Source organism: Blennius ocellaris, assembly GCF_963422515.1.
Source record: "Blennius ocellaris genome assembly, chromosome: 21".
Classification (NCBI taxonomy): Eukaryota; Metazoa; Chordata; class Actinopteri; order Blenniiformes; family Blenniidae; genus Blennius; species Blennius ocellaris.
Window position 1 is genome coordinate 12,378,018 of NC_137670.1, and position 16,886 is coordinate 12,394,903.

At 42.3% G+C, this 16,886-nt stretch overlaps 1 protein-coding gene across 2 annotated transcripts; it reads right to left on the reverse strand.

Moving 5' to 3' along the window:
• Window positions 1-849: 849 nt before the first annotated feature.
• On the reverse strand, window positions 850-16,399 carry LOC308146055 (transient receptor potential cation channel subfamily M member 4-like). 2 transcript variants are annotated; one of them, XM_080517697.1, is made up of 28 exons: window positions 16,200-16,399; window positions 13,500-13,561; window positions 13,229-13,406; window positions 12,820-13,000; window positions 10,899-11,068; window positions 10,631-10,808; window positions 10,054-10,118; window positions 9,741-9,974; window positions 8,648-8,750; window positions 8,430-8,551; window positions 8,006-8,305; window positions 7,809-7,910; window positions 7,584-7,712; window positions 6,622-6,751; window positions 6,328-6,473; window positions 6,128-6,240; window positions 5,930-6,004; window positions 5,599-5,648; window positions 5,274-5,512; window positions 5,072-5,187; window positions 4,530-4,662; window positions 4,253-4,427; window positions 4,001-4,166; window positions 3,721-3,902; window positions 3,218-3,350; window positions 3,056-3,128; window positions 1,944-2,037; window positions 850-1,778 (listed from the first exon to the last, which is right to left on the reverse strand). In XM_080517697.1, exons 1-28 carry the CDS (start codon window positions 16,257-16,259, stop codon window positions 1,750-1,752), a joined length of 3,738 nt encoding a protein of 1,245 aa, XP_080373823.1. In that variant the 5' UTR covers window positions 16,260-16,399; the 3' UTR covers window positions 850-1,749. The 2 variants fall into 2 exon arrangements, with proteins under 2 accessions (XP_080373823.1, XP_080373822.1); XM_080517696.1 differs by having other exon boundaries at window positions 5,888-6,004.
• Window positions 16,400-16,886: the final 487 nt, after the last annotated feature.

Sequence of the window (16,886 nt, forward strand, 5' to 3'; positions counted from 1 at the left end):
TGCAAATAGAAGGAAACGGAGAAGCTGGGGGTGTGCATATGTGCCGGCATTCCACAGTTTACAGTCCAGGCACAGATTGCGTGTGGGTCGCGTGTTTAGACAAGAGACTGGGGAGAGATCTTGATCATCACACATTGTCTCAAAGGCTCTGTTGCGTGGCCACATTTTGCAAGTTGTGTGCACATACAAACCACCATGCAGGGAGATGGCAACATGCCGGCAGAAGTTGATGACACGGCCTCTCAGTGGGAGCCACTGCAGCAATTGACAGGTGGCTCGCTAACTATTTACAGTAAAGGCTCCTTCAATGGCTTGCTCCACTATGTGACCTTCAATAGAGCCCGGGCCGAGTGAAACTCGGCACCATCCACCTTTAACACCAGCTCTAATCCCCCTCTGCACATTGCAACTTGCTATACTATTTTATGGATGATTAAAATGTAAAGCTATATGCTAGTTGCTGTTGGCAAGCATTTCTTCCCCCGAACTCAACAACTTTACCCACTTTTCTTTTTCTCACTCTTCCTCCCTCTCAGGGAGTGTCACAGCACCATAGCTCCATTTGTCATTTCTTTCTGGCCTTCAGCATTTCAGGCAGGTTGAAAAAAAAAAAAAAATTTTTTTATGAAACCAGAGAAGTCAGATCCAGAATCAAACACTGATCCGATAGCAATCAAAGATGAACATAAAGTATGAAAAGAGCAGTTTAACATCCAACCTGTGCCGATAAAGCTTTATAGCTTTCTTGGCACAGGCTGACTTACCATCTTTCAAAATAAAATGAGTTAAGGAAAATTAATTTTACTTATTTAAAAGTGACAACAAGAATTCATTCAATATAAAGTAGGAACAATTTATTGAACACAAGGTTGGTAACAAAAATGACACATTTGCTGTAACATTTTAATGCAACTGAATTAATGTAACCCTGTAAACAATATCACAGCATCCAAATATCAGAATGAAAAACAGAGCAATATCAAGTACAGCGAGCCACATCTTAAACACAGCACACACGGAAGTCATTTTATTCACTTAGAAGATATATGGCTTTTTGAATCCAATTCCAAAAGGGCTTGGAAGATGTAAATGTAAATTGAAGCAATGCTCTGCAGTGAAATATTTCACCAGTTATGAAAATATTACCACAATGGGACTTTGATTTGGGTAATAAAGGCTACGGCAATACATGGAAAACCTGGAGAAGCATTTAAATAACAATTAGGCTAATTGGCTGCAGGTTTGTGGCATGATGGGGGTTTAAAAAAAAAAAAAAAGTATTTTATAGAGGTAGTCTATCAGCATAGAAATGATGAGGCCTCACCAACAAAATGTTAAATTCGGCAACATTCTCAGGGTATGATGTGTAGTGGTACCGCCCCCACAGTTCACGTCTGTGCTGGAAAATCTTTTGTTTCCATGTTCTTCTCATGTTTCTGGATACTGAGGATTCCTCCTACAGACTTTTTTTGTAGGGGTTTATCAGATTATAAATCTCTGCATTCTGTTTTTCTTTAGCTTTTTTTTAATTGACATTTTACACATCATCCTAACCTTTCTAGAATTGGATTGGGGAAGTATTTAAAACTCATGTGCAAAGAAGGAGCGTTAACTTTTTACTCCAGGTTCAGTGCTTGTCGTCTTCGGTAACATTTTCTTTCGGTAATGCAGAGACAACAAGTAGCTGGATACCTGTGTGACGGGTTGGTGGGCAGCAAAGGAGTTTCTGCAGACTTCAAAAGGGATTAATCAGGTCGAGCTGGAAGACGGGAAAGAATCTGTGAAGGAAAAAAAAAAAGAGAAGATGGGAGTAACAACTTCTTTGTAGGTCAAAAAAAACAACAAAAAAAACCTGCTGGGACAGTTCAGTAAAGGAAGCATGTGATCCAAACATGCAGAGAGGTTGTTTGACGATGAAGGGTTTACTAACTGCTGGGACGTACCTCTTAATGTGGGTGGAGCCCGAGATGGTTTGAAAGTGCTGCTTTGTGCCAAAGTATCCACAATCCAGCTGAGAGCACTTGAACAATACTCCATCTGAGAGGAAAAGAGAGTAAAATGTACTTATAAATCACCGTTCAAAGATCACAAAGCGTTAAACAGCATTAATAGAATGATAAAAACATGGCGTTTGTTCCTGTTAAAAAGTGAGCTGCTGCCTTTTAGACTGTTCGAAGGTGGTTAAGGGAAGACAGACTTAAACGGGTAAAAAAAAAAAAAAAAGGACACTACAATAATTTAAACAAGATGAGATGAAAGTGTGGGAGAGCATCTTCAAGTCTACTTTAGACTTTTTAATAGCGCTATATTGCACAACTGAAGAGAAAACCTAACAAACATGATCGTGACAGCTGGGTAACTAAAGTTCATAGGCTGCAAACTGTCCTTTAAAATTTTACAAAAACAAACAAACATACAAATTAAAAAAAATACTTATTAACATGTAATTATAACCAACCCGGTCTCACGGAAGTTTATGAAATTTATGAGTTCAAGTTGTAATGCACTTCACCTATGAAAAGCATTCCAACTTGTAACTTTAGTCACCAGTTTAGTTTGGCATTTTACAAATGGCATTCAGACAGTTTTTTTTTTTTATTTGATTCGACCCTGACAGACATTGATTACATAAAGGCTCACACAGGCAGCTTAGACAACAAACAGTGAATTGCAGCAAAATCCAGGCACCACCATTGAAAAACTATTAAACTGTAACCATTTGTTCTTTAACCTGTATTTACACACACACATGCACACACACACTTTGCTGTGTCATTCCTTGGCTTGGATCACACAACCAGCAGAAACTCCAGGAAGTTAAAGGCCACCATCAGGAAACATTGAAAAAAAAAAAAAAGAAAAAGAAGAAAAAACCTGTTTTCCCATAATAAGCTGCTTTTCTCTACCATTTTGTCCTTATGTCATGTTTTAACTCATATGCTTCCTTCATTGAGCGATCATGCATTTAAACAGTCATTAAAATGGCAAAATCAACAGAGAGAATGATAAGCAGTCGAGATTTACATGCAATGAATTTATTTATTTTTTTTAATACCTCATTCTCCAGAGCTCTGAGCCTGTGGTCCAAGTCTCTACTTTCACTCAGATGTTTAAGAACACCGTCCACCCTGAAAGAACATAAATACTTAATCCAGAATAAGGCGGGCAATAAACAAACAGTTTCACTGCTACTGTGAGGGAAGATGAGTGCGCTCACTTGGCAGACATCCGCTTGAGTCTCTCCGTGTCGCTGCTTTTCTGGATCTTGTTCTGAGCGGTCAGAAAGTCCTCCTTCTGGATGGTTTCCCATGTAGTCAACCTGTTGGCCGCTTTCCCTCGCAGCTGCAACACTTTAAAAAAAAAAAAAAAGAAGAAAAAAGACAAGGCAAATTCTTTCACCCTCGAACATGCTCTTCAACCGTGAAGAGTTAAAACACAGGAATCCAAAATGTAAACTCCTAATCTATAGTTAAAAGGAGTCCTGGTCTCGTCAGGTTGAATTTTAAGATCCAGGTGTGGTTTAAAGTTAAAAGTCTGATGTGTGGTTTGTAAAAATCCCGGCCAGGTCATGAAAGGTGCTTCAAGAAGTAATTTTACATTGCATTTGTCTTCATATTAAAGGACTCCTTATTTCTTACGGCGTGTGAAGGATGTGCAGTAACAGGCATTAATTTTTGCCATAAATGACACTCACTTCACATATTTTGACAAGATACTAACCGAAGTGATGGATCTTGACAGAGGGCACCTTTCGAATGACCCTTTTGATGAACAGGTTGATGTGCGACAGAATAATGAAAGGTGGAGCGAGGGATGGCCGGGAGTGGTACTGAACAATCAGGTTGTAGCGCTGAAACTTCCAGTAGACGTCACTGTGTGCCTGCACTTCATTGAAGGTGTAGCTGCGAGGACACGAGAGGATGGGCGTCATATACGAGGGGTCATGTGGACAAACATGAATTTCTTTCTTTCTTTTTTTTTTGCCCCTCCCCCCCTTTACCTAAACATGGCAATGAGCAGGTTGATGAGCAGGATGTTGGTGACCAGGAGGTAAATGACGAGCAGAATCACCACCAGCCAGTTGCTGTAGAGAGTCCTGCACGGCTCTGCACCGCCGTTGATCAGCGTCACGTTGTCGGTGCAGGGCATATCCCACTCTTTTCCCACTGGAACGGTAAAAATGAAGACCGGGGGTCACGGGTCTGATTGAGGAAGTGAACTTGAAAGAGCCGACGGGACGAAACCCTCGTACCGTCCATCTCTTCGACGGGGATCTGTCCAAAGATGTGCAAGTAAGGCCTGTAGAAGACTCTTCGAAATATGCGATCCAGTCGAGGGTCGTACGCGTAGATCAGAGCCTGGTTGGCGACCCCGTACGCCATGAGCCACACCCCCAGGAAGAAGAGGAAGAAAAACACATCCTTCATCTGGAGAAGAGAAATAGAGTTGGAAGTGCCATCAACAGTTGGCATCAGTTTAAACGTTGAGCGAGGGCGGCGGCTGAAATAAGCCCCCAGTTGCTTCCTCACCATCTTGCCGACGATGATGATTTTGGGTCCGAGCTGCTTGTGAATGGCAAATATGTGGATGAGGCGGAGGGTGAATACCATGTAGTCCACACACAGCACGTCACGGCCGAATCCATAGGACCAGTCGAACATCCTGGGGCACAGGCCAATTATTGAGGAAACATCGCCACCTGGTGGTCCAACTGTACTAAAACACCACTTTAGAAAATACCCGTTTTTCAGGATGTTTCTGATTTCTGATGACAAAACCAAACAATAACAGATATATTTCTCAAGTCCTTTTCAAGACAATACAAGCAAAACCAACAATTGTTGCTATTGATGATTGCTACGCCCTCCCTGACCACAAGTGTTTTTAAACAAACACTAAAAACCTACCTTTTTAAATAAACAAAAAAAGCTTTCTCTTAATATTTTTTTATTCCTTCAGAACCCAATAATCCATATAATTTTAATTTAAAAAATTTTCCTGTAACACTTTGAGATTGCTAAAATGTAAAGTGTGCTATAAATAATAAAAAAAAAAGTTTTTATTATTATACCTGCAAATGAGTCCTATGATGAACAGTATGATAGCAGTGAGGTCACATTTATTCCACACGTCCTGAATATACACCCTGAGTCTCTGGCGCCAAGTCTTTGTCCCCAGAAAGCAAGTCTTAGAGAGAAACAAAAAAGGATTAAATATTACAATATTATCAGTAGAAGGTTTTTTTTCCTTGAAAAACCTCTATCTACACTCACCTCACGAATCTCCTCACACACAATGGTGAACACCCAGAAGTACAGCACGTACTCTGTGATGGCCGGGCCGGAAGGCGGCGCTGGCTTAAAGTCCACCAGCAGGACGTAGGCGAAAAGCAAGAGGAAGAGGAAATACATCAGGACGTTGCCCAAAAATGAGGTGACGGGCGCAAACCAGAACTGACGCCATCGCGACACTATGAACGGACGCTTCGGTGGCCTGTGGGGTTGGGGTACACCTGCGGTAAAGGTACAGATCGCGGATGAGCAGATGATCGTTGTGTTGATGCGACTTGATGCGACTTGATGTTCGAACGGGACTTGCCTCTGATGGTGGCCGTCCTCGGAGTGGTTGGGATTTGTGCATCAGCCTCACTGGAACCGAAATTTTTTTTTTATTTTATGTCAAATAAAATGGTCTCATAAACAATGCAGACATAGTTGTGTCAAAATCAACTTGTTTCCTAATTAATAAAACTTATAAAAAAAAAATAAATAATTGTGTGGCTGGATTAAAATGGAAAGAAGATGTTGAAAGTCATTATCTCCCATTGCCCAAATAACAACAAATCAAACATGTATTTTGAAAGGAAAAAAAATAGGATCAGTATTACATGTGCTTGATGTCAGAGAAAGAGAAGACGGTGGTGCCATACAGGCTGTCATTGTCCCGGCCTGGACCGTCTTCACTGGGCTTCCCCTCCTGCTCCTGCTGCTGATCTTCTTCTGACCTGTGAGCCGGGGTTGGATGCGTACACAATAAAAAGATAACATGACCTACATGTGGTGCTGGAAGCGGCCATATTGTGCATGACATGAATGATGTACATGCAGTAAATAGTTCAGATTTTTACCTAAAAGAGATGAGGTTTGTGTAGCAGAGGAAAGGGCAGAAGAAGGTGAGTATGTGCTTCCACACTTCTGTGTTTCGCTTCATGTCACCCCACCAGATCTGTGACAACAAAGACTGGAGGAGAAGAGGAAAATCAGACCACTTTTACAAATCCTTTGGGGGGGGGGGGGGGTTCATGACTCGATAAAACAGATTACACACCTGGACTCCATCATGGCTGAAAAACAGCCGAGCATCAGCGCCCATCCCCATCTGCAGGCAGGTGGTACCACCCCAAACTGGAGATTTCCGGATCAGTAAAGTAAAGGAGCGGCTCTCGTTGCTCCGGTAACAAGAGCTGAAGACGTCTGAAGTGAAACGAAGCGCCAAAACACGGGGAGTTACTGTACCGACTCCATTCCCATCGATAGGTTTAGTGCGTCATTCAGGACACAAGAGAGCGTCAATGTACCAGCCGCACGGGGCTACAACGGTCTCGTGTTATTATTCTCTCACCATGAGCCAGATTCTCAAACCTCTGAGCCAGCTCCTTCATGGAGAGTTTGGTTTCAGTCTCCACCTCCAGCTTGGACAGTTCTCTCAGGATCTTACAGCCACTGAGAGCGCTCAGCACGGACTCGCCTGCCTGGGAGAGACAGTGAAGCAAGTCAGGCTGCTCCAAGTTATCAACGGGTGCGAATAGATCAGAAAAAAGAAAGAAAGAGAGAAAAGGACTTCTGTGGAGGGCCGAGCATTAGGTTTTACTCAATTCTGCTGGAGGTGAATATATTTCATATTATTTATATAACTGCTGTTCCAGCCGTTATCCGCCAAGTTCCAAAATGTCCTCTATGAGTAAAATCAATTTATTAAAATTCAATGATTAATTGATTGTATTGATTATCTTAAATAGAATTTCAGGGATGACTTTGCAACAAAACCCTCAAGAAAATGAAGGCGAGTGGGAACAGGGGCAGTAAAAATAGAATTAAAAAAACAACAACATTCAGCTATACATTTAACTGTAGAGTGACTTGTTGAAAAGTCCTCAGTTGTAGTGTAATTTCAGACCTATTTTTGGAAAAAGAAATATTTCACAAGTAATAAGAGGAGGAAAGCCATTTCAACCACATTTGAGCTCAATTAGAATTGTTAAATATTATATAATTAAAGTAGGCTTAACTAACACTTTTCATAAAACTTGTCGGCATAATTCTGATAAACCATTGTAATGTATGTGCCTGGTCCTCCAATAGTGAGGATGAAATGTTTGTGGTCCTCAAAGTATATTCTGTTCTAGCCTGTCAACTATGTAAATATTATGAAACTAGTAAAAGATCAACACAAAAAAACGGGATTTATCAGGTCTAACTAAACAAAATTGTCATTTTCTTATTTCAAAACAAATTTGACAGATTAAAGATGGCCTTTTTTTTTTTTGTTTCTTTGTTTTTTTACTTTCCCTTCAAAGTTTGTACCATCTCCCAGAAGAAAGTGGCCATCTCGCTGCGGTTCTGCAGGACGGCCCAGATGAAGAGCGACGCCCAGGGGGAGAGGCAGCGTTTGTCTCGATACAAACAGTCTCCGCGCAGCAGCTTACAGACACGCTGTGAAGAATGAAAAAGCAATGAAATAAAAAAAAAATATATATGTAAATTTTTATCTAATTAATTCATTTTTTTTTATTAAAAAAATTTGAGTACCCTAAGAGCTCTCCTTTTGGAAGTGACTAGCACCATATCCAAAGTATCAAAGTAGAATGGCTGACAAACATCACCCAACAGCAGCTCCAGGACCCCTGACACCTGAGGGAACGGTGAATAAAGCAACAAGCAAAACAAAAAGTCTGTTTACTTTAAATCATCTGAATCCGTTCAAGCAACTAAACAACAAGCTCTACCTCAAACAGGCTGATCTCCGTCGCTGGGCCACTCAGGAGTCCCTCTGCTGCCACTTTGGAGGGCGACTCCTGCACATTGGATGGTGAACATGCAGCCCCTGCAGTTCCCAGTCTTTCCAGAAGGCGCCGCTGAAGCAGCTGGTAAAGAAGCGTCCCGTCAGCCACGGAGCGATACAGGCTCTCCAGTCTGCCATAGGTCAGGTAGTCCAGGATGTTCAGGCCGTTTTCGGTGAAAAGTCGCACAAACTGCGGCTTGTCGTTGACGAGGGCGTCTGTCATGGAGTCCTCCAAGTCTCTGTACTGTTGAATTGGATGGAAAACGGTTATTTTAAATCAATACCGCCCAGTCTAGACAACACACGAGAAACATCCCTGCTTGTTTTTGGAAGTACCCTTGAAAGCCCCCCCCCCTCCCCCTACCTACCCTCCAGAGGATGTCTCCATTGAAGAGTTCACTCTTGGCAATGTCAACTCTGTTCCACGTGACGGCGAGATTCAGCTCCTCGTTGTACGGGCTCGCATCAACGGACGCGCGCTGCTTACTGGCTGAAAGACATAAACAAACCCCGGAAAGAGAAACGTGTGCACGTGTTGTCACCGTAAACATTGGCAGGAATCGTAACACAGATGAGATTTATGCACCTCTCACGAGTGCTTTGAGCAGGACGGTGTCAAAGTCATTCGGACCCTCTTGCTCTCCGTGGTAGATTGTGATGAAGTCTTTGTTCTGGTAGATGCTCAGAGCCTTAAGTCACAGAACAGGGAGGGAGACGATCAGAAAGACACAACAATGATGGATGCATGCAAGCAACACTTTGTGAGAGTGAGAAAAAGATTAGAAAGCAGGATAATGAAGAAGAATTCAGGGAGAAAGACCCAGGATCTTATTATAATGGCCCGGGCCTCCACAGGCTGGGAGACGATAACAGAGCAAGGATTTCCAGCATTGATTATGCAATGCAACTACTGCAATAAACATCAGAACACCAATGAGCCAATAACCTGCCACTCATGTCTGACATGAATCAACTGACAATGAAGGATTAATGTGACGGAATACAACAGAAAGGGATCACAGGTTCTGCAAGCGGATGAACGAATATAAAGGAGTCAGCTCATTGACATTGAGCCAAACACTCAAATTTCTTTGTTGTACTTCTGCTATTATCTGCTGATTTTCAAACTATTTTATGAGCTGTTTGTAATGAAGTTGCTATGATAGTGACTTGTACAATGTCAGTCCTGGGTATATCTGCATATTCACCATATTCAGAGTAAAGTCATAAAGGCACAGTGAGAACATGCTAACTCTTTTTTTTTTCCTTTTTTTTTTTACACAGTAGGGCGATTGTGTTTACAACCTGAACACAAAGCCATCCACGCTGCATTGTGAGCGAGTATGTTTTTTTCATTGTATCGCCACCATGACAGGAAGTCATTTTACAGAATGCAAGAAATATGAAGCCAATTACAAGCTCAAAGAATCAGCAGCGATTAGTAATGCATAGAAAAGGGGTCCAATGTGCCTGTTGCGCCTGAGAAGAAAAAAAGAATTGTTGATTTAATAACCGAGGTCCGTCAATTATTAGATTTGAAAATGAAGGCGACGAAATCAAGTGACCAGGTGACGCACACACCTTCCGAGACTGTAACCATTCCACAGTCATTACAAAGCCCGGAGGCCCAGACTTCTTCCTGTCCTTTCAAAGTATGCGACTGCGTCATCAGGTCTCACCCGCTCGACGAGTTTATCCGTCTCCGCTTCCAAAGGGAAGTATTTCTTAACCCGTTCTGCCACTCTGTCTTTCAGATCCACGCTGGGAGCCGCCTCGCCGTCACCCTCACCGGACGACTGAACGGCGGGGACTGAAGACAGGTTCTCCAAGACGTCGCTCAGGAAGTCCGCCAGGCCTCCGGAGCCGGCCAGCACCAGCCAGGGCATGGACTTCTTCAGAGAGAGATCCACCCTCTGATTGGACAAGATGGGAATACATTTTCAGGATCCAGACATTGGAGATTTAACTTTTAAAGTTCGGTATTAAATATACCTCGAGCATGCTTGCGTCTCCTGATACGAGCATACAGAGGACGGGGATATCAATGCTTCCACTGCCTGTAAACAAAAATAATCAGAATAACAGTAATCATTTGGTGTTTTTTTTTTGACAAATTCTGTTTTGAAAAGTTATTGATTGGTGCAGACTTGATTATAGCACTTGTGATCATCTTTGTCGCACAAAAGCTGTGAGACCCAACAAACGGAAAGAATGCCGAGTGACTATTTCTGACAAACCTCTGCTTGATCTCACACGCAGAATGGCAAAGTCTTCAATTCATGCAGTGGCACGCAATGGCTTTCATCCAGCGGATGCCAGAGGAGCATCTCGTTATCATTTGCAATACTGAAAGTTCACCACGAGAGGGCCACATTATTGAGCTCAAAGAGAAACAAAATAATCTGTTTTTTTCCCAAACCCCCAAAAATAAATAGACCACAATTTCAGCCCACAGAGGTGGAAACACGTTGTCTGAAAAGCTTTTTATCCGGTCATGACAGACTAAAATCCTCGGGGTTGTGGCGATACCGTACGTGTGAATCACAGATAATGATGCAAAATCTCTGACCCCATATTCCTGTGCGCTGGTGGGAGATGTAGTCCTCCAGTTTGGCTCTGAACCCCGTCTCTCCTCCCCTGCTGACCTCACTGCCGTCATCCACCAGCAGGAAGGCCTGGTAGTTGTTGTCCAGGCAGCAGGAGTCCCCGGCCGTGTTGCCGATGTAGTATTTTGCGGGAAAGCTGCCCTGCAGAACCGAAGTGGGCGTATTACGTGACCATTTCAAATAACATTTCATATCAGTGTTTAAATCGAACTGCGAGCGATGTGCACTAACCTGAGGGTTGACCAGCTGCTCCCGGTTGTGCACGAGGCCCCATGAAGCAATGGCCAGTGCCACCACCTTGTTGAGGGACACTGAAGAGGCTGCGGTGGCGTGGTCCCTCACCGCTTCCCCGACACACCTGCCCACGCCTTCTCGCAAACCTGCCGTCAGGATCCACGCTCCTGGGAGGAATATTTGAAGTTTTGGTTGCTCTTTTATAACAAAGGCAAAACTAACTTTTGTGGGTAAGAGAGTTAATTGCCGCCTGCTGAAGGTCCTTTCAATTTTTAAGAAAATACCAACATCAGACTGTGTTATTCATTAAAGCGCCTGCTGCAACTCATTCGTCCACTGGGGGGCTCACTGTTTCAGTAAAAGGAGTGGACTTAAAACTGAACTGTTGGTAGAATCGTGACTTTATAACAGGAGCATCAGAGTTTTATCACAGGGGTGAGTTTATAAAAGACAAGCATGCTGAAGGCTTCAGGTACCCTGTGGTCTTCTTCAGACAAACCCTGCGGCAGGTGGGACAAAATGTCAGGGCAAATTAAAGAAACACTTTCAGGATTGACTCTTAATTTCCCCCTGATGGCACATCAGGTTAAGCCTTGACCTTAAACAGGCGGAGGGGGGGTACCCAGATTAAATTTATGCTACAACGACGTGGACAACTGGCATAAAAATAAAAACTATCCAAGAGTACCGTGCACTGAGCAAAGATTTTGTATCACAACCCCTGTTAAAAGGAAGGTGCCGAATGATTTAGCCCACTCTGAAAATGAGCCAAAGTCACTGAAAAACCAATGAGAAAGAAAAGAAATTAATTTGACCATAATCCAATTTAAATCATCCAAATGTTATTTGCGTCATTTCAGATTTATTTAGCCAGAACAGGTCCTCAAATGTGACCTACTAGGTTTGTTTTGACAGAACAGTGAGTGACCTCAGATGATGGGAGATCAGTATCGCCATGTGCCACCTGCACTTGGCAGAGCCTCGAGGAGGAAACGGGCCATTGTGGCGCCAAAATACGACGTCGACTCGAGGGAGTCATATGGAATAGAGGACTGCATGCTGTAGCAGCAGGATTGTTCCTGCTCAAATCAAAGCCCGCCAGTTCTGTTCCAAGGAAAACCTCCATTGGTCACGCCAAAACAGTTTTCAAGTCTACACAAGTGTTTGCGAAAGGTCAAATGTGGAAAATGCTGATACAATGTTCAAGACGTAAACAAAAGAGTGAGGAAAGTGCAGTCTGTTTGAATCATTTAATGATTATACGATTAGAGCCTTGTAAATATATTCATGTTAAACACTAGTTGTCATTGTGAAAGAAAATGCCTGATCCTTACAGATGTGGCACCACGTAAAAGGAAAATAACAGGTGTTTCAATGCTATGAGATTTGTTACCATGAAGCATTGCTATCCAAAGAAATAATCTCCCAAATACGAATTTCTTTGCTTTTCATGCAGTTTACATTCAATTGAAATCTCACATTCATCAGTCTCAAGAGGAGACTGGAGGTTTACGGTTACTTTTACAAAGGATTATCAATTATTGTATAATTTAATCAGTTACTTATTTGGTTGAATGCTCCTCTAAGTTTGAAATATCTTGGTTTGGACTGACCATCCATCCACAACCAATTCATACTCGGTTTATTATCCTTAAGGATTCAAGGGACTCTCATGTATTTAAAAAGCACGAATGAGTATTCTAGCTTTAAAAAATCTTTGAAAAGACAAAACATGCATTATTCCGCATACAACAATAAAAAGTGTTGAGTCTGTCAAGGTGGATGAGGTTGTAATTTTAAATTTTTAAAAAAATTGTATTTTATCCAGTATAGGAGATCACTGCAATAGAAACATTACACGTTTATCATTAGATGCACTCTTTTGTGGCAGCATCGGCTGCGTTCATGGCGTGTTCACCTGTGCTCTGCGAGGCTTTCACGAGTCCCTGCCGGAGGACCTCCCGTACCCAGGTTTTCACCTTTGTCTTGCCCTCGCCGCCCACGACGGAAACCACCAGGTTGGGAGACGGGAGACCCCAGTGAGCCGTCATGAGGGTGTAGACCATCGATGGGGGCGTGTCCCATGACAGACGCAAAAACTTTGCATCCCAAGAGAGAGAAAGAGAAAAAACGTGCAAAAAAACCAAAATAAAAACACTAAATAAGAGTGCTGGACTTAAAGTCACAACAATCAAACATACTGACATCTGCTGCTTTGTGGGCACGAAATATGTTATTATAACTAGTACAGATTTGATTATGAACAGAAATAAAGACCACTTCAGGGAAACATTATCCAAGATAGTTTCAAAAGAAAAGACACCCACGTAGCTATGCCTCTTGCTGGCTCCAGCAAACTGGATCTCTCCAAAGGCATCAGTCGGGTACTCGGAGGAGTGCTGGGCACTGTCCCATTGGTTCACAATTGCTGTGCCGAAATAGTCCCCGAGGGCCACGGAACCGTGGGCGTCTCTCGAGCCTCCACACTGACACTGAGCGCCATTACTGAGAGAGACAGGAGGTGAACAGTGAAGGTGAAACATTCATCATTAGGTAAACAAATCAATAAATAAACTGTGACAGTGTTCTTCACAGTACCTGCCAGATTTTTCCACAAAGGTGGTGCACACTCTTTTCTTGATGATTTTTGGGATCCAGCTCTGAAAGCACGAGACAAAGGAGTTCATGCAAAGGCTTAAGGGTGTAACCCCGACTTCACGGAGTGGAGAAAACTCTGCTCAGGTGGGGAATGTTGACTCCAAAATACCTGGTGATGAGAGAGAGTCTGAACACCCCACTGTGACTTCTCACACGCTGCTGCAGTTTCAAATCATGTCGGCGAGTGTGTGTAAAATACTGTGTGGATGTGCACGGACACGTACCTTCAGTGCACACTTTCACTAAAAACACGCCTGTCAAACAGGAGCAACATAACTTGGAAGTGCACTTTTTCCAACTTGATAACTCATAAATGCAAAGGAGTTTGTCGTTTTTATTTGACTATATTAATTTCAAACCTGCAGCCATTGTTTTCTGTTTAATTAGAGGTTGATAAAGTGGGAAGTCATTGTCATTTACAGAAAATATAACATTAACCTGCTATTCAAATAATCAGGGATTTAAGATTAAAGCTAGAATCTTGGTGTTTATCGGGGTTTTTTGGACTTATTTTGTTCCAAAGCAGTGGGGTAAAAATAAATAAAGAAAACTCATCGTGGATTGACCAGCTAAAATAAATACATTAACTAAGAAGGCATTGCTTCCCATGTTTAAATGGAGAGCACATTCAGAGTTCGAGCTATAAATCATGGGAGGACAGGAGAGCCTGGAACATCTAAGAAACAAATCCAGTCCTGTCAAAGTGATCAATTTTGGAAATTATAGACTCTAATTTAAACTTTATAGTAATAGAAAGTGATGACAATGACATGGGATTTCCTCTCAGTCTTGATAAACTGAACTCAATCTTTTTTTCTTTTTTTTCACTTCAAGTGATTATTTCACAGCCTTGTACAATGTCACATTAAGGTGAGGCTTTCAAACACTGTCAGGTGAAGCTGCAGGACCAAGGTTAGATAAATATTGACTTGGTGATTAGATGAGTAATCCAAAAGAGATCACAGAAAACCCCGTCAATTATCTTTTTGATACATATGTTGTAGATGTATAAAGATGAAGACTTGCTGGGCTCAAATAACAGAATTGTGGCCTCATTTCCATAAAGGCCATGGTCTAAACTCAAAAATACATCAAAATCCTTTGTGCTTAATGATCACATAAATCCCAACCAAACTACATTATCAGCTTCAGACACACACCTATGCTCGGCTTCTGTTCATCATGTTTGCTTGTTTGTATATGTAAAGCGCCTTTGAGCTTGGTTAAAGTGGCACATATATAAATATTTATTGAAGAGCAGAAAATTATATCATCTTTATTTTTATTTGTTTGTTCTTTGTTCATGCATTCAAACATGTTCACTAGTTGTTCTGCGTGTTTTATATTTTTACTGTTCCAGTTATTTTACACACTATTTAAAAAGTCTAGTTTTTGAGCCTTGTGCAAAAACATTTCCTTCTTATATGAGTCCGGGCGTATGTATTGAATGACAATAAAGATACATCTATCTATATCTATTTTTCCCATGAGTTGTACTATTTCTTTCTCATTTTCCAGAAGCTTTAAATGTTATGAGGTGGAGGCTTCAAATATGACATTTGGATTTTGCCTCTGGCTGCACTGCATTTCTCTAATAATCATATTGTTTTTTGTTGTTGTTTTGTTTGTGTGTGTGTGTGTGGGGGGGGGGGGGGTGGTTAAGCCTTTTTGTGAGTTGATATTGCACACAAACTAAAGACACCTTCAGGTAGCAGTGAACTTGGACGGATACTATTTGAAAAAAAATACCATTTCCCATGAAATGTTCAACAGCTGACCACATTACCACACCAGATTCTGCAGAACAGTGAGTAAGATTGCGATCACCCACAGAACCCAGCCCATGGATTAAATTGTGTTCGTGAGGTCAATGCTGAAGCTTGTTTGTACATATTTTGTTTGTATCTCGTGAACAGATCATCCCTCTGATGCACAAATGGTGAGCAATTATGATGAGCGACCTCTAATGGGCTTTTATGTGTTTTCCCAGTTGGTTTGTGGTTTTCCCAATCGGAAGTGGGAAACCCCCCCCCCCGTTTCCTCGCGAACTCGAGCTCCGCGATGGCCGCGTCCCATTTTGCTTTCCCAGCAGCGGCCCGGGCGCCAGAACCTGGCGACTGAACGGAATGGATCGCAGCCATCGCTATTATTAAATTAGCCATCGATCAGCTGTTAAACACAAACGACACACTGGAAACTGTCACAAGGCGGACCTGTTGTTGTGTTTTAGAGATTTAACTCTTAAAACGTCGGGTTACGTTACAGTTTTGGTTTTTTTATTGTTCCTTTTTATTTTTTTAAAGACTTCTCTTTCACTTTTGTTCGGCTTGTTGTAACGCAGTGTAACTTCCGCCGGTAAAACAAGTTTTAGTCAAAAACACAAGCGGAAACAAACGATCCGCCCTGGTGAGTAACCACAGCTGTGTGTTTTATTCTGCAACGCTGAGCGGTGAGCGTGACTCTCTCCTGGTATTTGATACGTGTTGGAGCACATCTACACACAGACCCGACATTCTGATTCACACTTTTCAGGAAGCAACTGCGAGTCACTTTCACTTCATCACGTCTCACCAATAGTCCTGATTTAGCAGCTGCTGCCCGAGCCAAAAACAACACGACAGCCGGAAAAGTTGTACCCACCTGGTCCTTCTCAGTTTTACTGATTTTTCCGCCTCCTGCTTCTCCTGCAGCCTCCCTCATTGTGTCCCTGTCTGTCTGTCCGCCTCACTGTGGGATTTCAGGGGAGGATTTCTCTCTGAACATGTCCCTCCAGTCCTGATCCCGTCCGAACCACCGCCACCACTGGATCTCCAGTCCTGATCCTGTCCCTCCCAGGACACTGTAGGTGTGCGGTGCAGGCACACAGGTGAGGGTGTGGCTCCTCACTCAAGGAAAGGAGACAGACAAGTTGCAACCATCCAAACATGTAAAAAAAAAAAAAAAGGAGGAGCCAGTCTATACCACAAGATATCTCACAAATCGGCCAGTGCTGGGATACACCACAGAGCTGCAAAGAAGTCTATTTCGATAACAACATTTAAACAAAAGGAAGTGCTTTACGAAATACACCAAAACAAAATGACGAGTCTTAATCAATTTAAAAAAAAACTTAAATAAACTAAAAGCTTTATTTAGATAAAGGTAATAAAATAAGTAAAATCCTGTTGAGTAAACCTCTTCTGAAGGACATCAGCAGTCTGGATGTTTCACATTCTAAGAGTAAATCTGAGACGTATTCAGGCCCGACACCATTCAGAGCTTTAGAAGAAGTAGGATTTTTGAAGTGGATCCTTTGACACACAGGCAGCCAGTGCAGAGATTGAAGCT